Raw genomic sequence first — 22,600 nt, forward strand, 5'->3', positions numbered from 1 at the left:
AGTGACCACATGTGACACTTCTGGCTCTGCCTGTCCATGGGAGGCTCCTATTAAAAGGTGGGCTCCACCAGGTGCAGTGGCTAATGCCTGTAATCCCACCACTTTGGGAAGGCAAGGCAGGCTGATCACCTGAGGTCAGGAGTCTAAGACCAGCCTGGCCAACATAGTGAAACCCCATCTGTACTCAAAATAGCATGCCCATCTGGTTAGCCTGAATTGAAAGCCCTTCCTTTTCATCTCTGGGTCCTCCCTGCCTTCTAGGCATGTTTTAACTATAGCACAGTGGCATGGGGCACATTTCACAGGCCACAGACTCTAGGTTGGGTGAGACCTGTAGGGTCACTCAGTGTAATCTCCTTGGAATTTATTCTACAGTCCCATCCCAAGGATAAGCTGCCCAGTGTGCAACCATCTCTAACCTAGGTCAGCCTGTTCTATGTCAAGCCAGTTTTTTGACTGTAAAAAATTCCCCTTTGGACTGCCTCCCTGTGGCTTTCTCCCACCTAGTTGACATCTTGGGCTTCCAAGAAAACAAGATATTTGAAAAGAGTGGTCATGTTTCCAAAATCATCTCCAGGATAAATATTTTCATAGATTTGGATGGTCTTTCCCTGCTTAAGACATGGTCCCATGTCCTTCGACCATCTCAGCCTTGCTGGGGGCCAATGACTCTCTAATTGCTTTGTCAGGGGATAAATGCAAATTTATTGGGAGCCACTGCTCAGTATACAAAGTTGAGAGTTCACCTTCCCTAATTGGAATATTTTTACTGCTGGTAGGACAGCTTAAGACTTTACCATCATCCATTAAGTACTTCTAGTGTTAAAACATGTGTTAAGATGGTAGATCTTGCTGGGCACAGTGGCTCAGGCCTGTAATCCCAGCCCTTTGGGAGGCCAAGGCAGGTGAATCCCTAGAGCTCGAGAGTTTGAGACCAGCCTGGGCAGCATGGTGAAACCCTGACTCCACAAAAAGCACACACACACAAAATTAGCTAGGTGTGGTAGTATGTACCTGTAGTCCCAGCTACTTGGGAGACTGAGGCAAAAGGATCATTTGAGCCTAGAAAGTTGAGGCTGCAGTGAACCAAGATCACACTACTGTACTCCAGCTGAGTGACAGAGTGAAAAAGGGTGGGGGGTGCAGATATGTCTCACATTAAGTGTTATCACGGTAAAATAAAATAAAACAGGTTTTCAAATCAGACTCTGGCTCCCAACTTTGATGTAATTTGGTAAACAAACCTACTCTACTAAATAACTGTACTCCTCTGGGTGGCCAAGTACAATAATTCTTTTTGGGAAAACAAAAGAAAAAAAGCTTATTACGTAGAAAGTATTGAATAGCAAGAAAAGCCCTGGGCCAGGAGTTGGAAGCTATATTCTCTTTCTACTTCTTCCATTCATTTTCTATTTGAGTTTGACAAATCATTTTCTCTTGGAGCCCTTGTTTTTTGTGGTACAAAATGAACACATTGGACTGGACATATTCTAGTATCCCAATTAACCTTAGAATCTAAGAGTCCATCCCATCACCTTATATTTCTCACTCATGCATTTCCCCTGGGTTCTACTTTCTCTTCGTTGTAATGGTCCAAGTTGTCATGTGCTCCCTGTTTGCTAGGTTCTAGAATCATGTCTGAAAATTCAAACTTGAGCAAGACATTACGATGCTTCAGCTGCCTTTTCTAGCTTTGTCTTCAATCTGTTTCTCAGCCCAGGATCTATCTGGATGATCTGCACTTGCCAAAACCAGGAACAGAAACAAGTACAGAGTTAGCCCCTAATCATCCCACCTGGTTCATCAGCTGCACCATTCAAACTGAGAGGGGCTCATTTGTTAACTAGTGCAACATTGCTGATCTGTGACAATGCTGATGGTCTGTCATGCCTGCCCCTGCCTGCCCCTGAAGAGGGCTCATCATTTCAGCTCCTTGCCTCAATTTTAGTGAACCTCCACAATCTGTTTTCTTTATTAGCCGCTATCTTTTTTTGGTGGAAGTGGTGGCAGGGAGTAACATCCTATTTTCCAGGCTGACAGTCCAGCCAAGAGTAAATTAGTAACAATGAAACAAACCTGGGATAACTTCACAGGTTAAAGTACGTTAGGGGAGCACTGGCCGTTAATGCCAGGTAGGGGCAGGTGGAGCCTGGTATTAATGCTAAGTAAGGTCTTTTGCTCTGCATGTTCCGAAATCTACATACAGAAGAATTCCAAGGAATGCCGAGAAGATGAGGGCTTCTGCCTCCAATCTTCCAATTATATGCTAATCCTCAGTAATAAAAATGCTTCCAGGATAACATCTCCATGGGGACCAGGCTCTACTGCCCCCCACCCCCACATATCAATTGGAAATGGTCACAGCCATGAAAAGGAAAATCCAGTCCCCTTGCCCTGATCATCAAGACAGCTCTCATAGACAAGTAGACTCTTCAGAGGACATCAGCCCACTCTAATGTTCTGAGTTAACTTTAAACAACTCACCTCTCCTCTGGATCTTTCAATTCCCAGGGACACCATCCAGCCCCATCTTCCCTCTTAAGAAAGGTAGAGCATCTCGGATGGCTGATTTCAAACATTATTTGAGAGCCTCAGAAAAAAAGCTGTTTTTAAAACATGAAGGAGCTCTCTTCTGCCTTAGGCTCCCACACCCTCCTGAAGGGCATGCTTCAGTTGTAAGGGCCGGGCTGCCACCTTGATCTCCACTTGAACCTCAGCCCAACATGAACCTAGCCAGCCTGCATCCCAGCCATGGAAGCTGTTATTTTTGAAACAGAAGGGATATTCAATATTTTTACCTTCATTTTTCTCCTTTTCCCCACGCCTGTGCCCCTGGTTGAGGAAAAAAACATTTTTTTTAAAGGCTAAACAAAAACAAAACCCCATCCAGGCTGAGATCAGCAGATCATGGTGTTCTGGGTAGGTGTTGCTACGTGCCAGCAAAGACCGTCAGCAAGATCTGCAGGAAACACCTTGCAGAATCCACTGGGAGAAGCCAGGGGTCGCAGAGAAACATGTGGCGGATACACTTGTGGTCCATGTGACTGGCTGGCTCCCCAGCCCTGGGTACAGGAAACAACCATGGGATTCCATGGCCTTGGGGGGCAGACACACAGCTGTGCGGGGGTGGGGGTGGGGGGGCTGTGGATCCCTCTGGTGTTTTCCAGCAAGAATTCATTTAACTTGCATATCTATTCAACCCCAACCCTGGGGTTGAATCTCAGCTCCAGTTTCTCCTAGCTATAGACTGTCGGGCAAAGCATTTAACCTCTTTTCACGTTGAAAAGGGAGATGCTATCAAACAAGGCTTATAGCATGTTGTAGGCATTAAGGGAGAGACTGCCTTGAGGGACTTTGCACAGCACCTGCTGCAAAGTAACCACTCAGTAAACAGCAGCGGTGATGACTCTTTTGCAAGAGGCCCCCTTTCCCAAGGCAGTAAAGAGGCTAGAGGGCAGTGGGAAAAAGGATGAAGGGGTTCCAAGAAGAGAGAAAAGAAAATGCAAAGTACTAGCTGGGACCCATATGGGGCCTTGCAAGCTTGCAGCAGCCTGGCTACCAACCTTCTTCCTCCTGAAATGTCGGCTGTCCCACTTACTCTTGTTCGGGGCATTTCAGTTTCAGGTCAGGTTGAAGCGAGGGACATTGACTGGTATCAGTCCAAGTGCAGTGAACACCCCAGAGCAGTGCAGAGAGGCCCAGCAAGAGGCAGGGAGAGGAGGCGTCTCTGGAAAATGTTCATTTCACATCTTGGTCCCAACGGTGGGGTCTAGTTTGGTTGAGCCAAAAGTGGTTTGTCAGAGTGCATGGTGAGGCGTCCCCCCAAAGCTTCCTTCTGGAGGAGCTGTGGGTGTGGGGAGCCAGCGCTGATGTGCAAAGTGAGAAATGAGAGCCATGGAGTTGGCAGGCCTGCCTGGGCCAGGGTCAGTGCCCGGGGACCAGCATTGTCCTGTCTGGAGGAGAGAATAACTAGTGGTCAGCAGTCTGTGAAGAGGCTGGGCTAGAATGAAGGCCAGACCCAGTCCAATTAGGGTCTGATGGAAACCAGGGCCATTTTTCACGAAACAGGAGGCGGGCGGCCCTGCTGCGGTGGGGACGCTGGCTAGATAGAGCATCTGGCACCAATCAATTCCCAGGCCAAGGAGCGAGCCTACATGTGGGTGCAAATGAAATGCTGAAGGCCCAGGGGCCCCCGCCTCCTCCGTCTTTGCCGTAATGAAGTGCCAATTGGGAGCCAGCTGGGCAAAGGGGGCATGTTTCCTTGCTCCGTTCACTGTTTGGTAATAATTATGGGCATTCTTTTGGCACCAACAGGCATAGTAAGCTGGGGGAGCAGTTCTTTGAACCACCAGGCGTGATGATGAAAGGAGGGTTTAGATCAAAGAGGGTATCAATAATGTTCAGCGCAGCTTCCCTGGCTTGGGACTGAAGTCGGCAATGGGGTGGGGGTGCTGCTAAGAAGTGCTGAGCTGAATTAAGCAGTTCCTCTTTCATCCCCACCCGTCTTCTTCAGAGGTACACTCTGAGGGTAGAAATTGTGCCAGTTTCAGCTGGTTCCATGTGCCAAGTTAAAGTCCACTACAGGGAGCAGGCTGGTGGTCTCCTTCAACCCTCAAGACTGCCCCTGGGGCAAAGGGGAGGTAAGGGCCAATGTGCCCAAGATCTTTGTTTTTGTCTTTCCCCTCCCCATTGTGGGGACCTCTAATGAGAGAGGAAGCATATGAATTTCCTTATGTGACTGTCTCCCCAAGCTTGGCTCATGTACTCTTCAGGCGCTACACCCCTCCCTACCCCTGGCTCCAGCATTGAATCTGGGAAGGCTCAGTCCGGCGTGCTGATGAGGCAAACACAGGGAAGGAAAGACCTCTGTCTCCCAGAACCAGCCGAGAGAGCCTATAGTGGGTAGGCAAGAACTCCCGCTGGATCAGGAAACCTTAGTTCTAACTGCCTGGACCACTAACTCAAGGGGTAGCATTGGGCAGGTCACTTCCTGCCCCTGGGCTTTCCCAACTGGAAAGCAAAGAGATTGAATAAAGGCCCTTAAAGTCTAAGCATGAGTATCCCCTGCTTGTGGTCTAGAAAGCTCATCTAGGAGAGTAGAAAAGAATTCCTTCGATTCTGCTCCTTCCTTCCTGGGTACACAGCAACCAGCCAGGGGTTGGATCTTTGACCTCTTTCTGAGGCTGGCTATAACACAGCATCTGACAGATGGCAGAATCTCCCAGAAGCCTGTATCTCTGAAATATTTTCTACTTCACATCAACATAAAAGAATGTCATCCTGAGAGGCTTTCTGCTCCTAAGTGGCCCCGTAAGAACTTTCCTTCTTGAGTTTCACCCACTTGAAGGTTGCGCACTGGAGCTAAGTTTGAGTTCAGCATAGCCACTCACTAGCTGGGGAACCAGGGCAAGACACTTCACCCCTCTAAGCCTCAATTTCCTAGCTGTCAAAAGGGCATTCTTTCATGCATTTAACAAATGTTAGTTTCAAGTATCTTCTAGGTGGTAAACAAGACAAACAAGATCTCTACTCTCCTGGTGCCTAAGTAATGGTGGAAGAATCAGATGAAACAGTAAAACAAAAACCTAATGTGACGTCAGGTGCTAGGAGGCACGGGGGGCTAGAGAATGAGGCTGGGGGGAGGGAAAGGGAGGCAAGGAAGGCCTCTCTACAAAGGTGACATTTGAGTTGAGACCTTCATGAAAAGGGGCCAGCCAATGAGTATCTGGAGATGAGGTGTTCCTGGAAGAGTGGATAGCAAGTTCAATGGAGACAGTGACAAACCCTGGAGAATTTGAGGAATAGCTAGAAGTGTGTGGCAATAGCAAGCCCAAGGGAGACAGAGGCCAGATCCCATAGAAACTTCTAGAGCCTGCTAAGGAATTAAGCCACTGGAGGGCTTTAAGCAGGGCACTGGCAGAGATGTGACTGACATTTTTTAAAGTTCACTGTCTGCTTGTTGGATAAGGGATTGTGGTGGGGGGAGTAAAAGCAAGGGAGTTCATAATTGTCATGACCACCCCTTCCTTGGTCATTGTAAAACTCACATGAGATTCATGCTGACGCCTAGAAAAGCTCAGAGGCATGGGAGGAGGTAGAGATCATCACATGTTTTAAAATCCATCTGTACAAGTAGGAGCTTGCAGGGCCTGGCACCAGGCTGTTTGGAACTGTGTTCCTGTATAGATTTCAAGGAAACAGGGTAGGGTGGCAGATTCTACCCTGCCTGAGCTATGCAGCTGTCCAGGCCCAGATGAATTCACATATTTAAACTTGGAGCTTTGCTATAGGCCATGCCTGGCTCTCGTTTTGCCGCTGGTGCCGGACAGGGTAAGCTAACACCCAGCAATGTGGAGAAGCTGACACTCTACACAAAATCACTCACTGAATTCCTGGCCAAAGCTCATCTCTCCTGCCCTCATTTTCAAGACTGGGAAGGAAAGAGTAGGAGAGGCTGGAGATTTATTCACTAGGGGATTTTTAACTTCAGTGTGGGCCCCTGTGAGAACAATGATCAGCAAAACTCCAGTGTTCCAGTGAATAAATCTCAGTGCTCAGAGCAGCAGGGACTGAAAGCATCTTGGGTTCCAGCTTGCTTCCTTCAGCTAGGGTTTGGAGCTGGAGGCCTGGATTCAAATCCTGTCTCTGCCTCTAGGTTCCCTCAAGTGGAATAAAATCAGTGGCAGCAACCTCCTAGGGCTGTCCTGGGGATCAAGTAGGAGAGCAGGATACAGAAACCCTGCTTCATACCTGCCACATGTACTCACTCCCCCATGAACTCGCTCTCCCACAAACTCCTTCTGAGTGGCAGGCTTTGGACTGGACAGTGGATGCCCTGGTGCCTGGTAAACGTTCGCAGAATCTGAAGACACATAGTACATTTGAGTCTAGCTCACATATAATGCTATCTAAGATTCCAGGAAGTTCAGGGAAAAGAATAGTCAACAGGATGACATGTAGTGAATATCCAGTTGCTGTTGGTTTTTTTCTTTTAAAGTATTAACTTTACAAGACTCTGCCTGCCATCTGTATAATGCAGATACTGAACTTTCCCAAAATTTAACAAAATGGGACTGGCTTCCCACTTTCTCCATGCTCTTTATTTTCTTTCTTTCTTTCTTTTTTTTTTTTTGAGACGGAGTTTTGTTCTTGTTATCCAGGCTGGAGTGCAGTGGCACAGTCACGACTCACTGCAACCTCCGCCTCCTGGGTTCAAGTGATTCTCTTGCCTCAACCCTCTGAGTGGCTGGGATTATAGGTGTGCACCACCACGCCCAGCTAATTTTTATATTTTTAGAAGAGACAGGGTTTCATCATCATGGCCAGGCTGGTGTCAAACTCCTGACCTCAAGTGATCCTCCTGCCTAAGCCTCCCAAAGTGCTGGGATTACAGGTGTGAGCCACCATGCCCAGCTCATTATTTTCTTTTTAACTTACATAATACAGCTTCACTAAAGAAAGGATGGGGGGTAAAAGTAAACAAACAAACAAAACTCTATAAAATAATTGTGTAAATAACCTAAACTCCCACTGTCCAGTTATGACTATGCTTTGTGTTTATATTACCCTCAAGACTTTTCCCTATGCTAATATAAATCTGTGAATATGTCCCCTCCTAATAGAATCATACAGAAAGTGCTTGGTGATCTGGTTTATTTCAATCCCAATATATCAGTTCATATACACTGCCTTATCCCTTTGAATGGCTATATTGTTTTCAATTGCATAGGTACGGAACTGTTGGATACTTTTATAAACAACTTATGATAAACATCCTTGTATGTTTATATCTGTACATATACATATATACAGATATTTATTATATATACAAGCACGCACGCACACACACACACACACACACACATATCCCAGCATACTTACCTGATTATTTTCTGGTTCTAGAATTTATTTCCTCTTTCTAAACCTGTCATTTTAGTAGTAACTGAATCCAAGTCAGTAACCCCTTCTGCCAGCCATCAACTGGCCACTCTGAAGACCTCTACATGCAGCATTCAGTATAACTAAGGAAGCCTTAGACACAGCTTCTCAGGTCCCACAAGCTTACTCTTCCCTCCCCCATGTCCTTCTACCCACTGTCCCTGTCCCTGCCCCCTAGAAGCCAGCTGTTGACCAAACCTGAAAGAAATCCTATCTGCCTGAGTCCTGTCCCTTTTCTACCCTCATTGGACCCAGCCTGTGATTTCAAAGTTCCAAGCAAGGTCTGAGTAGACATCCCAAGACAGGAGGGGCCAGGAAGAGCCTAATCATTTATGTCATAAAGTCACTGCTCAAGGCTACCTCCCCAAACAAGGTCCCTTTCTGCCTTCTGTGTGTTCCTTTTCTTATAAAAGCACTCTGGTTGTCATGGGCAATGTTAGTATTCTGCATGAGTAGGGAGCATCTCTTTTGGTCAAGGAGTGAATGCAAACTGCCATCTCTTTGCACAGTATCAAAGACGTCTGCTCGAACACTGGTTCAGAAGCAAAAGAACAACATCGAAAGCAGAGGAAATGGATCCAAATGTTTCCTATGAAGGGAGTCATCATAATAACCCATTCGGTGAATACAAGTAACTTCCTTTTATTTGTATACAAGGAATTTACATCATACATGCATGCCTCTAACCAGTCTGCATTTGGGGATATATATGTATAATACATATATACATACATACATATATATATATATATATAAAAAATACATATATTCTCCATTTTAAAAGGGCAATTCCTCCCACCCCTGATTCTTCAGTGAGCTTCAGACAGGGATCTGCTGTTGTCTCTGGTGGTGCTAGTCCCTATATGACTATGGAGTTTAAAGACAGATCCCGAGATTGACTTTCGTGATACCCTCTCTCTCACACCTCAGCTGCTCGACCTGAAGCTACTCGACAACAAAAAAAAAATAGTGATCTGTCGCAACACTGAAGGAACAGCTGGCTCAGGTGGAGTTATGGAGAGATAGCACTGTATTTTACAGGAATGTAAGGGCTTTTTGACTTTCTATGGGCTGACTTCATAAGACATCATTCCACGACTCTTATAGCTATAGATGTCAAAAGACCTTCACCCATAATGACCTGTGGCAGGGAACTGTGGGGATGCCCCATCTTACAGGAGTGGCAATGGGGCTCTGGAAGTAAAGTGACTTGCCTCAGACCACATAGATGGCTGGGGAGTTCATTCTGACCGCACCCCACATCTTTTCACTCCAAGTCTGGAGCTGCCTCCCTTGCTCCTATATGGCCTATTATTAGCACCAAGGTAGCCCACCAAGCTTCTTCCTGCTCTGCCAGTTACCATACTTTCTGTCCAGAGACATGCCCTCATGTCCCATTAAGTTGCTCTTAGCAATGCTTCTCCTTCCCTCCAATTGCTACTCTTGCTGGTGGCTGCTCACCCAATCCCAGACCACCACCCTCCAGGCCTGGTTGGTTCTGTGCTAATCCACTGGGCCCTGGCTGTTTTGGGGCTGGGACACAGAGGGCCCACTGTATCCTGGATTCTGAGAGGACACTCTCTTTGGCCACCTCCAGGTGCAAATTTGGCTCATCTATTTAAGAGAGAGGCAGAGGACATCCACCCCACCCACAGCTTCCAAATGCAATAGACATTTAGATTAATTTGGGGATGAACAATGGACTCCATTGCCTGGTTACTTCTTAAAACTAAGTTTCTAGAAGTAAGATTGCTAGTTAAAGGGTATGCACATTTTTGAGGCTTCTCGCATGCACATACTTCCCTCCCCAGAGATCACATCAGTTGCTTTTCCTCAGTGGCCTGTGAAGGTGAGAGACCGAACTCCATAAGGATAGGAAATACAAGTCCTAGATTCCCCATGCTGCTCTGCCAAGTCCAGGGACATCATCTAGAAATCCCCAGAGGCATCAGCACATGAAGCACATCCCATGAAGGGGAAATGCCCTATGATCACACCCAGAGATAGCGAGGAAGACTTTGGGCACTGCAGCCAGCCTCGGAGATGAGGAGTTGGGGATAGGACACACAGAGCTCCAACTTCTTACAGAATAATCAGAAGGGGGCAGTGGAAATCAGTGAGTGACGGGGGAACCATAAGGCCCTCTTTGTCTCCCAGGAAGTATCCCTCCACTGAGTGGAATATGTGGTGACAAGAGGAGCTACATGGGATAGTGACAAATACCTGGTTCAGGAATCCAACCCATGGAAGCTGCTTCCCCTCACTCCTCACCCACTGTGTGACTTTGAGAAAGGGCTTCACTTCTCTGGGCCTCCACTTTTCCATCCAATTTGCCTTGCCCCTCAGCTGAGATCTTCTTAATTCTGTGATTTCAGAACCAGCCTGAAGACCAGGGCAGACAGGTCTCCACTCCATCCCTGTCTATTTACCATGTCATTCACCTTTCTTTGGACCATCCATTATATTAATAAATCCGTTTCTATAAACTCTAGCTATGAGAGCCACACACACCTTCTTTGACTTCTGAGTTTAATAGCACAGCACTGATGACACCTTAGCAGTTGGCAGAAGAGGAAGTGCAGATCTTCATTGGAATGTAAAGAATGTGCTTTTCAGATTCAGCTTCAGCTCAGCCTTTCCTGAAAGTCCCTGTCACTGCTGGCATCTCTCACCCACCTGCATTATAAATGGGGTCTTTTCCACTTTGCAATTGGGAAAACCAAGACTCAGAATTTACATTTTAGTCAACTAACTCCAGTGGTAAAAGGCAAAAATGGGATTCCACTCAACTTTCTTAGACTTTAAGTTCATCTCTTTCAGTATCCTACATTGTCTCTCCAAACCAGCCCTTCAGAAGAACCTGGGAGACTACACTGGTGGGTATTCCTCATGCTCAAAAGTATGAATTCTCTAGTGCAGGGATGAAATCATACTGAAAGCGCATGAAGGCACCTGGATTTCTCAGATTGTTCGTGCTTGGCTCAGAGACCTTGCAGCCAATTAGCATGTCTCTCTTTATCCTTTATCATCCATAAAATAAGCAGTAAGAGAATTAATTAGCAATATCTGCCAAAATCTGTTCTTTTTATACTTCATACATCACTTCTAATTTAATAAGTAAGCAGTTAACCTCCTTCCCTCCTTCCAAGAATCCACAGCTGTTGACTTGGCTTTTAAATAGGTGTGAGTAAGCTTCTGTGATCCTTCACTGTAGAACGTATCCCAAGCCCTAAACCTCCCCTTGGTCCCAGGTGCTCCTTTGTGCCTAGGGGTAATCAGGTCCTGGTGATGCCATGACTTGTGTTCTCTGGGCCCCTGCCTATCCCTAAGCAAGCATGTGGCAGAAGCAGTATATTCCAACTAAGCATGAGTCAGGAAAAGTCGAAGCCTGACCATAAAGACTGTCTCCATCCTTAAAGTAAATGGGGTTAAGCGGGGAAAAAAAGCCAAACAGCCAGGTGCCCACGGGTCACATATTTCAGGTGCAGGTTTTCCAGGCCCCTAGGTGATGCCAGGTGCTGCAGTGGAATGGGTAGATGGGCAGAGGAGGAGGACACACATACGCAAAGGAGAAGGACACACAGAGTAGAACACACAACACACACATGGAAGAAAAAGGAAGAATGCTGAGGAAATACCCTGTGATCATGCCCTGAGGGAGTGAAGAAGGCCTTAGGCACAGGAGCCAGCCTCAGAGATGACCTGAACAGGGCAAAAGGGCTGACTTGGCCCTGCTGAGCCAGAATTGACACCTAAACTTCACCTTCATAGGAATCGAAAAAGCACCCTCTCTTGGTGTTGGAAGCTTGTATCACATCCCACACCAAAAAAAAAAATAAATAAAAATAAATCCCTTCAAGGCCCTGATTACCTTGGGCTCCAAAACAAACAAACAACAAAATGCTAATGGGTTTCCCAGGAAGCCATGTGGTAGGATGGATATCACAGAAAACAACCACGGTTGCAAGAACTTCCATTGCTCCCATGGGCAGAACAGGAAGCCAGGTAGTGAGTGGGCTCCCAGAAAGTTAATACATTGGCTGTTTCAGAGTCTTCCTCTTCTGTTTTTTGAAAACAAAGATGTGCTAGGAAGCAGGGACCTAGAGTGTGCTTACTCCAGGTCATTGATTGTCCAAACAATGGAGGGGGAAGGGCAGATCCATGCCAAGAGGGGTACAGGCTGTAGAGGCCACAGTTGATTAATCTTTGTGACCTTAGCACTCTGCCCAGTGCCTGGAATATAGTAGGTGCTCCATAAATCTGTGTTCAAGGAATGAATCTGTTTATAGCGTATGTATTAATGGGACCTTTACAGTCATTGGACATCCTTGGAAATCACATACCTACAGTTGAGAAAAAAGGTAGAAGATGAGATACAGCCTTCTACATGTTTGGCCTCACATATGGGGCCAGGCTGGGCCTTGAGAAGGAAACCACAGGACCTGACAAGCAAGGCACCCTGTCCTCTTTGGGTCCTGAGATGCCTTCTCACTAAGCCTCTTTCCAGACCTTTAGTCCTGGGGATCTGCAGTGAGCAGAGGCAGCTCCTTGCAGGTGAAATCCAGCACCAGCCCAAGAGGCCAAGCCTCCCCATGCCAACACAGCTTATTTCCTCTTTCACTACCTCACTCCCTAGTGGAAAAAACAAGAAAACAAAATTCCCTCGAGCAACCTGAAACCCTATGACCCACTGGCCAAGTGGCAGATCCAGCTCCACCTTTATCCCCTCCACTTTCCTCTGGCTCACCTATACTTAAGCGCAGAGCACAGCCTCAAGGTTATTTATAACTGTGTCAGAGGAGGAGGAGGCAGGAAATAGGAAATTATGCAGGAGGGGGCGAAGAGTAGCTGCAGGGGCCAAGTGACCCCGCTGCCTGGCTTGAAATCTACAGCCTGCCTGGCCCTGGCCAGTGGCTTCAGAGCCCCATGATGGAATTCTTACCCAGCCTGGATTCCTCCTGGTCTCTGAGCCCTACCCTGCTGCTGTCTTGCCAGCCACTTCCCCTTCTCCAGATCCAGGTGGAAGCAGTTTTGTCCTGAGACTTTTCCCCTAGGCCAGCCACAGCAACAACAGCTTCTCTGACTGCAGTTAATGGTGCAAGAGCTGGAGGCTAAGCAGGAGGCCCAGCCCTGGAGGGGAGACAGACAAACACCCAGCCCTGGGGAGCGAATGGGGTGGCGGCAAACATGCAGCCTTTCAAGTCCACGAGCCCTATCTTTCTGTTTCCTTTCCTCCTCCTTTAAATACTCTGAAAGTGAGAGTCTGAATGGTGACTACTTGGGAACCCAAGACTACCTCTTGGCTGCATCCAGAGGCCTAAAGGGAAGTCCATTCAACCAGGGTCACACTGCAGAAGGAGCAGAGCCAGGCCTGGAGCCCCATCCTCTGGAGGCACTGGCCCCTTTACACTATCATACTGCCCCCACCCCCAGGGGTAGCTAAGACTCTCCCAGTACAAATGTGAGTAACTCTGATGGACTGCATAGGCTGGATGTGCCCATCCTTGCTTTGCCCAGCAGAGCCATGTCCAGAAAGATGGCATTCCACCTCAAATCCTGTAGACTGCTGCAAAATATCCATCAGCCAATTTCTTCACCACAGTGTTCTGAGCAGCTACTGAAGTGGTGATGCCATTAATTTCCAGACAATTTTAGACTAAGTTAGGTTACCTCTTTGGTGGCTGGTGGGGTGGGGGTGGGGGGTTGTTGCTGTTTAAACACCATCCCTGACTCAGTGATACTCTAGGGCAAGTGTTCTAATGATCCAAGATAGCTTTTAGGAGAATTTCTGAACCTCTTGAAATATGTATGCAAAGCTTTAATCAGAATCCTAAAGATGCTCCTATCTGTAAAATTATTAGGATGGTGATGTATGAGGATAGAACAGAGAGGGGAGATAGAACAGAGAGGGGAGAGATCTGGCCCAGATGACCAGGGTACCAGGGTGGGGTTGCACTGGTATGTGCCCTACTGCTCATTACTTGCTCCCAGAGTGCCTGCCCCATGGACCTTCAATCAGAAACATCTCACCTTCACACTCACCATGCTGTCCTTCCATCATATCCTTAATGGTATAAACAAGATACTAGGATTTAAAAATCTGATGTGTGCCCAGAACTGAGCCAAGCAAGATTATAAAACAAGTCATGAGCACAGGAAGGAACTTTAAATCTGGCAAATGTGTGACCTTAAAGGTCAGTCTTCCCTTCCTCCTTTTTCTTCTAGTCCCTACAAAGCACCCACTGGCACCACTACAGCCATTTCTGTTTGGCAACTGTAGAAGAGCAGCTTCCTTGTGTAATGCAGATGATGTTTCTTACTTTATTCTTCCCTACTCAGCAATTGCATAGTAGGCAAGTGGGCAAAAGGGGTTTTCAGAATCCTCATCTGGGCAGTGTGTCACCAACTGCATCTATAGGTGCTTCTGGGGGATATTAGTTCCTTTGCTAGATATGTTCAGAGAACACTGGATTAAACTGAGCTGAACAAGTCACCATGTAGCAGGACTTATCAGAACCTTTACTATGCTGATAGTCACATGTATCTCCAAGAGGGGAATACAGTAAACAGCTTTCCCAAATAACAGGGGTTTTTTCTGAGATAGGGTTTTGCTCTGTCACCCCAGCTGAGTGCAGTGGCACAATCATGGCTCACTGCAGTCTCAACCTCCTGGACTCAAGTGATTCTCCCACCTAAGCCTCCAGAGTAACTGGGACTACAGGTGGGGTCACATTTTTTTTATTATTATTATTGGTAGAGACAGAGAATCTTACCATGTGACCCAGGGTGGTCTTGAATACCTGGGCTCAAGCGAACCTCCCTCCTCAGCCTCCCAAGGTGGGATTACATGCGTGAGCCACTGTGCCCAGCTCCAAAGAACATTTCTTAAGATTGGTGGTGTGAGGATCACACCTCAAGAAACACTGATTTAGGCCTTCTCACCGTACAAAGTAATGTTGCCTGCCCATCCTTACAGCACGCCTAATGACTTAACAAGAGGTGCTGCTGAATTCCTGCCAGGAAAGTGACCTTAGTTCTTCTCAGCAAGACAATGAGGCAGCCTTCAGGAAGGACCTGGGAGCTTGGTATTAGAGGACTATCCAAGTCTGATGGCAAATTTAGAGTGCTCCAGGGAACACTGAAGTCTTGATGATAGGGTAAAAGGGAGTGATTCCATCTTTCTAACCTGGCAGTATGGCAGGTAATGAGGCAGAAATAAGAAAAAGCAAGCTCAACTTATCTTTCCCTGACATTTGAACTGCCTGCTGTTCTCCTCACCAAAACCAAAAAAGTTGGTCTCAAGACAGCAAAACTGGAGAAGTAAAGGTAACACAGGCCTCCAGCCTGCAGAAAGACTCATATAACCTCAGTCCCAAGTTCTTTTTATACAGAGCACAGAGTTTTACTGGCTAAGTGCTCATCCAATGACCCATTTCCAGTATTCGTTTATTCCTGTATTTCACCCAATTTTATTGAGCACCTACTGAGTATGATGGCCCATAGTCAGGAATCTCCATCAATTCCCAGGCAGCAAAGCTATTCTTAGTTTTCTGATGTCTATTTAAAGAGTGTTAATCCTCTGGGCCCCCCAACCCCTGCAATTAGACACATACCACTCTTTCCAACCTGGTACACTGACCTCGCCCAACTGGGAAGGTGGAATGAACAAGTGTTCTTCCCACCCTGCTTAACTTGGCCAAGAATCTGGCCTTCATGGGTTAGGGCAGCCTGGGAACCAGCCAAGCCAGAGGAGACATGCCTGCACTGCCTGGGTCCTTCAATCAGTGCTTCAGTCAAAAGCCTCCCTGTTCTGTTCCTTACTGGCAGCATAGTAAGGCAGAAAGTGCTGGGATTCAAGAGCAGAAAAATCTGGGCTATATAGTGAGGCAGTGAAGACCACAGACCACAGACCAGACACACCTGCTCAAATACTGGCTCTGCCATCAAGCAATGGGGTGAACATGGGCAGAACTGGTGAGATAGCTCAGACTCTGGAGTCAGGAGGCCTGGCTAAAATCCGGCTTCACTATGTAGGTACATGCTAGCCAAGTTACTTAGCCTCTCTCAGCTTCAGTATTTTCATCTGCAAAGTGGAATGAAGTGGAGGAGGATGATAATACTAATAATTTCTGACATGTAGGTTTATAGTAAATAATAGAATTTATTTGTGTACATATGTATATAAAGATCTTAAAACAGTTGTCAATAAATAGTAGCCGCTTTCATATTTAATTCCTCTTAAGTCTCATTTTTTTTTTTGATTTGCAAAGTAGCAATAAGAGTGCCAACCTCAGTGAATGGTTATGAGAGTTTAAAGGAGATAATGCATGAAAAGGTCTTAGCATATAAAAACAAATCAATGAATGTTAAATATTATCAAATCATTATTATTTTTGTTCCAGTTCCATCTCTGTCTCTTAAACCAAGCTGCTGTACCTCTTTGGACCTCAGTTTTCCCATCTGTCAAGTGAGGGAACTGGGTCAGATGGCTTCTCCAGTGTCACAGAACTTGAGTTCCCTGCACTGGGACCCACACGTCCTAGAAGTTACTTGCAGCAAAGCTTTCAGTAGCCTCTGAGCCTTGGTCAGCCCCTAATGTACCTCCAACAGCCCCACATCCCTGTGCACGATTCGTGAAACAAGTAGAAGTGGGGAGGGGAAGATGCCTTGCCTTTGCAAATATTATCTTGACCTGTGCTATAGTATTGACATGTTGGCTACTAACCACAGATAGCTGAAATGCAACTAGTCCAAACTGAGATATGCTATGAGTGTAAAATACATATTGGATGTCAAAAACTTAAAAGTGTAAGATCTCATTAGTAAGTTTAAAATTGATGACATGTTGAAATGATCATATTATATGCATATTGGGTTAAGTATAGTATTAAAATTAATTTCACTTTTTCCTCCTTTCTTGAAACATGACTATGGGAACATTTAAAACTGCATACATGGCTCACATATAGCCACAATACTGTTTCTCCTGGGAATACTAATCTAGCTTTTTTCACTTTCTGTCTCCCTAATCATGAGCCACCCAGTAAGAAACTCTTCTCAGAGGGATACCAGAAGGAATTTGAACTATTTGGAATTAACTTTTTAAAACAAAATAAAAGCTAGATGCTAACTATCCAGATGGGGCATTATATTTTAGCCTCCAGGAATCTCCTCTGGCTTGTCCAGCTGCCAAAGCACCCTATGATGTTACCATATTTATCAGCACCTGAAGTTCTAAATCTCCACTCTGGTCAAACCATCTCTTGTCTTTTCCATTAGAAAAAAGATGGGCAATGGCTCCTGTTTTACTTTCCAAGGTACCTGCCACTGTTTAATACAGTAGCTTAGCAATTAGGAATGGCTTTTTCTCATTAAGCTCAGCTCCCAACATTTCAAATCTGACTCTCTCTCTCTCTCTCTCTCTCTCTCTCTCTCTCTCTCTCTCTCTCTCACACACACACACACACACACACACACACACACACGTACACTATTGCCTGGAAAGGCTGGAATGCTGTCTTTTTCAAATGCTCTTATTCATTCATGATCTTTTCACTGAATGCCTACTAGCATCAGGCAATGAGCTGGTGAGCAAGACTTGGCTCCCATCTAATGGGAGGCAGTAATACCAAGCAGTAATAGTATGATGGCTGACATTTATCAGGTCCTTACTACATGCCAGGCAATGGGCCAGGCCTTTTATTTCCATTATGTCAGTGAATCCTCCCACAACCTATGGAGTTAAAAGCGCTATTGCATACTCCATTTTACAGATAGGAAAAATGAGACCAGGGAGTTAACTTGTCCAGGGACAGGCAGCTAGCCATGAATGAAGCCAAGGTTCGAGCCAAGTGGTCTAACTCTGGAACCTGTGCTCCAGCTCAGAAAGTGTGGGAAGTGCAGGACACATTTTGCCAGAAAAAAACTACTGATGTTACTCACTCAGAGATCTGAAGATTGAAAGGAAATTATAGAGATCAAATGGACTCCAGGTCATAAAGCTGGTGACCCACAAGGCTGAATCTGGCCCATGGACATGTTTTGTTTGGTCCGTGTGTGTGTGTGTGTGTGTGTGTGTGTGTGTGTGTGTGTCTTTTCAGAAGACTTTACATTAAAAATTTGGATTTCTTGCTTATCCTAAGAGACTGAAAATCTGGCATCACTGGACTCATATTCTGATAGGCTGGAGCTAGATAGCAGCTGTCTCCTCCAGAAGGGACCTGGACTGTATGGTTTACCACAGTTACTGCCATGCTGTATTGTCTCCCCAACTCCAAAGCCACAGTTAAGATGCTGTTTATCATCACACTTGCCCACTATTTTATTGCTTGTCTTATAATAAAGAAATCATATTTAGTACCTGTTTAACCCTCCAAAATGGAAGAGACTGGGGAACCATATACATATTTGGTAAGAGTGAGTAATATCTCAATATGTCTAATACCCAAGTATCCAGCTTCTTTGCCTGGTCCCTGTGGGCACTGTGTTTGGGACATGGCCAAATGACAAGTGAGGAAATCCAGGCCAAAAGAGAATCCGCCAAAGAAGGAACTGGAACCCACACCTACCTTCCCACCTCAACTATAAGCTTTTCCCACTGCACACATGTGTTCAGAACTGTACCCTAGAGACCAACATGGATTCTGAGATTCTCTAAGATCTCTTAGTCCTTCCAGTGGTGAAGTTTGATTCTCCAAACTTCCACAGGATCTTTGGAGCTTTCTGTCCCATCATTGGGATTTCTCCCTATCAAGGGGGCAGATAGTGACTGCCCAATGGGACACATCTTTGATCTGAGTCTTCCAAATGCCCTCCTCATTCACTTAAACAAAGGTTCCATCAGATCACACATGTGTTCATGTGAGCCAGTCTTCCACAAGAGAAGTCCTCTCAGCTGTGGAAAATATTTGAGCTGGCTGGGCATGGTGGCTCATGCCTGTAATCCCAGCACTTGGGGAGGCTGAGGTGGGCGGATCACAAGGTCAAGAGATCAAGACCATCCTGGCTAACATGGTGAAACCCTGTCTCTACTAAAAATACAAAAATTAGCCGAGCATGGTGGTGTACACCTGTAGTCCCAGCTACTTGGGAGGCTGAGTCAGGAGAATAGCTTGAACCTGGGAGGTGGAGGTTGCAGCGAGCCGAGATTGCGACACTGAATTTCGGCCTGGCAACAGAGTGAGACTCCATCACAAAAAAGAAAAAGAAAAAGAAAATGTTTGAGCTGAGCCATGAACCAGATTTTCCAGAGTGAGAGACTACTCAGGTAGACTGTGGATAAGGAAAGCCTTATTTGATGAGTATTGAATCTTCTTAATCCCATTTCTTGTCCATCAGTTTCTTTAGCGGTGTTAATGAGGTTCAGTATTTACCAAGCCTTCCCGCAATCAATGACAGGCCCTAAAGTGACCTTGACTCTTAATTCTTAGCCATCGACTAAGCCTGCAAGGTTGCTCTGTTTGGCAAATCAGCCCTGCTCCAACAGGAAGTCTGGTGGTCACATATGTCATCTGATAAAGTATCTCAGCTCATTAGAGGTTTTGTTCAGAACCACATCCACTTTTGCAACCACAGAGATCCTGGCTCTTATCTTTATAGACCATATTTCTAACAAAGTTACCTACTAAAGGGTGTCGTTGACAAATTTAGGTGCTCAGTTGTTCAGCTGAAGTAGAGAGCCCTTTCCAATGGAACTTCAAGCCAGAAAAACTTGACTCATAGTAGGCATTCAGTGAAATACATGTGGGAAAAAAGTGTATACACACCACATAGAACCAGTCCTGCTGTTTTACAGATAAGAGACCAAAACCCAGGGAGGTCAACATCACCAAGGTGACTCAACAGTCAGATGATGAAGTAGAACTAGACCTCAGGCCTCCTGACTCTAGCCACTGCTCCTCCTCCATGCCACACTGCACCCCCCAGCCCTGGCAGTGGATAGGGGAGCGGGTGCTGACTCTCCAGCCAAGTTCTTTGTTACCAACCTATTTCTAGGGCCCTCTCTTTGGCTATGCCAGTGACTTCTACCTCTGTTTATCAGTGGGAGATGTCTAAAGAGGGAAGGGCAGCACCAGATCCTTGACAAGTGTTGGCTTGGCCTCAGAAGACATGAGTTTCAGTCTCATACCATGTATCCACTGAACCCTGCCATTCTCAATACTGACATCCACTAAATGGGAACTATGACTTGCCCCCACCACCATCCTGCTTGCCCTCCTTGGGAGTTTGTCATTGAATGAGATAAAATGGACTTAAGACTAAAATATGAAGAGCTGTGAAAACAGAGTAGGAACTTTGTTGTTTCTCTGTCTTGTGGGAAGCACTGTGATAAAATGGAACACATTAGATTTGGAGTTAGTGGGCAGTCAAACCAAGATTTTGAAACTCAGCTCTCTGTATATGACCCTGGAAAACATCACATCACACCTCAGAGCCCCATTTTCCTCACCAAAAATGAAGTGAGAATATCAGCTCTGCTCTATAATATAACAACACTACTACTAAAAGCTCATGCTTATTCTCATGGAGCTATTACTATATGGCAGATTCTGTGCTAAACATTTTGTGAAGTATTTAACTTAATTTCCAATGAAGTTACCATGTAGCACTTAATATATTTCTCCCCATTTTAGAGATGAGGAAACTGAGGCCAAAGAACTCGCCCAAGCTTGGAAGTAGCAGAGCTCACAGGAACTATCATGTTTCCAAATCTAAAAGGCAGGCAGTTTATTCATGATGATAAAGTCTGAGTCAAAAGAGAGCCCTTCCTAATACGTGAAATACAAACACTTTAGTCAAACACCTCAAGTCAAGAAACTAAGTATTCATGAAGTCTGACCCTTGTTGCAAAACTCACCATCCCCACATCCTAACCCAGGGATTGCAGGAGCCCCTGAAATTTCTGAATGAAACAGCTCTTCTCTAGGCAGCTGGGCTGCCCTATGCCTGGCACCCTCATTCTGAGAGGGATCAAAGTTGGGCAGAGGCAGAAGGGATAACTGCCATGTAATATTTAAGCTCTCTAGTTCCGGAAGGGCTCTTGGAGGCTTGGTCAGCTCAGAACTTCCCCTCTCTGCTCCCCAACACCCTCCCCCCCAATCATTCAGGGCTCTGTTTTTCCACCAACTGAACTTTACCTTGGGTTCTCTGAGGCCAAATCATACAGCTTTTCTTCCATTCCCCACCCCCACAAAAAGCCAGGTGGCTGCAGGCCTGGAAACACTTACAGTTTCTTGTCTCCAAGCCGTGAATGCCATCATTAGGTGATTGGATTTACATGAACATAAATCAGACTTGAGTGTTGGGTAGTGTGGACCATCCCTTCTGTGACAGCAAAGCCATCCTAGCCACACAGATGGCCTCTAAATGGGTCAGGAAAGGTTCTCTGGGGCCTCTCTGCAGCTACAAACATTAATTTTTTAACAACTGAACAAAGACCTCTTAGTTCCACTACAGCCCAGATAGACACCTGTTGGCCTCCTGTCAAACAGTATTTAGTAAGTCTCTTTAGCTAGAATCTATACTTTGTGTGCCCCTGGATGCCCAGACATGAACATAGGAAAATACCTGAACCCATGTCCCCTCCTCTGAAAGGATTGGGACCTTGACTGGGACACATAAGTTATCTGCTGTCTATGCCAGGCCTGGTGGCAACACTATGGGTAACAGGGAGAAGTGACAATGGCAGTAAATGCATGGGACCTGCCCACAGGGCGGAGAGATGCTAAGCTGGCATGAAACTAAAGCACCATTCTCACGAGGGGCAAAGGACAGCGATATACCAAAGAGGCCATGAGCTATTTTTGGCATATCAGTAAGCCAACCCAAATCCGACAATGCAATCACCCAGGAACCCATAGGAAAGCTTCCCAGGCTTATGAAGACACTAACCATCCTTGCTTTGGGCTGTAACTAATTAGCATATTAGCTGATAGTGTCAGAAGAATGACTGGCTAGTATAGGCAGTTCTAGTTATATTTTAATTTGTTTTTTAATGGAAAATTATTCAACACTCAACACATGAAATTGTGATGGATATTTGTTCCAAACACAGAACTTATTGAAGGGAAAAAGTAATAAGAAAAAATATTCCTTAGTGTTGAAAAGGCTGGGAACCACTGAGACAGCTGAAAGGGCACTGGGTTAGGATGTAAGTCTTGGTTATATTAGGATCCCAGAACTGACTATACAGTAATAAAATTTGGAGACAGGAGGGATGGCATGTCTGGAGAGGAAGAAAATCAAAGATAAGCAGACTTAAGGGAGTCAGTGGAAAAGTCACAAAATGGGTAGAATCTTCCCAAGTCTAAAAAGTTGTAGTCCTTGGTCTATATGAGACTGACTGGAAACACAGGTTTTCGAGATAGGCTAAGCAAGTGTAGGTTGCAAGTGGTGTGACTGTGGACAAGCCATTGGCTTCTCTAGCCTGAGACATTTCACCAGGCTGCTGGGATGGACAACACCCACTTCACAGATGACCGAGATGCAAGTAAGGAGCTTGGTACAGTGCCTGGCACATAGTAAATGTACCATACTTACTATGGAAAGTAATTACAGTTTTATGTTTGGTGATCAAAATATGGGCAAGGTTTCTGACTGTTCATCTATACCAATGCCAAGGAGTGATCCGGGAAAGGAACCAAAGGAGACCTAGAGAATGGGA

General features: G+C 45.8%; 2 protein-coding genes across 8 annotated transcripts in view; one reads left to right on the forward strand and one right to left on the reverse strand.

Annotated features, from left to right (window-relative positions):
• The window catches only part of SYN3 (synapsin III), a 503,620-nt gene that overhangs the window by 213,435 nt on the left and 267,585 nt on the right, over positions 1–22,600 (forward strand). For 5 of the 7 annotated variants that reach the window (XM_035270622.3, XM_035270659.3, XM_035270631.3 and 2 more), the window contains one exon: positions 8,448–8,559. The exons of the other annotated variants lie outside the window; for them this stretch is intronic. In XM_035270622.3, the coding sequence (XP_035126513.1) occupies positions 8,448–8,559 (112 nt within the window). The remainder of the gene's footprint in view (positions 1–8,447; positions 8,560–22,600) is intronic. 7 annotated transcript variants of the gene reach the window in all.
• Positions 1–22,600, reverse strand: part of TIMP3 (TIMP metallopeptidase inhibitor 3) — a 56,352-nt gene that overhangs the window by 26,927 nt on the left and 6,825 nt on the right. The gene's annotated exons all lie outside the window — the stretch shown is intronic.

This window comes from Callithrix jacchus, chromosome 1 (genome assembly GCF_049354715.1).
Source record: "Callithrix jacchus isolate 240 chromosome 1, calJac240_pri, whole genome shotgun sequence".
Taxonomy (NCBI): domain Eukaryota; kingdom Metazoa; phylum Chordata; class Mammalia; order Primates; family Cebidae; genus Callithrix; species Callithrix jacchus.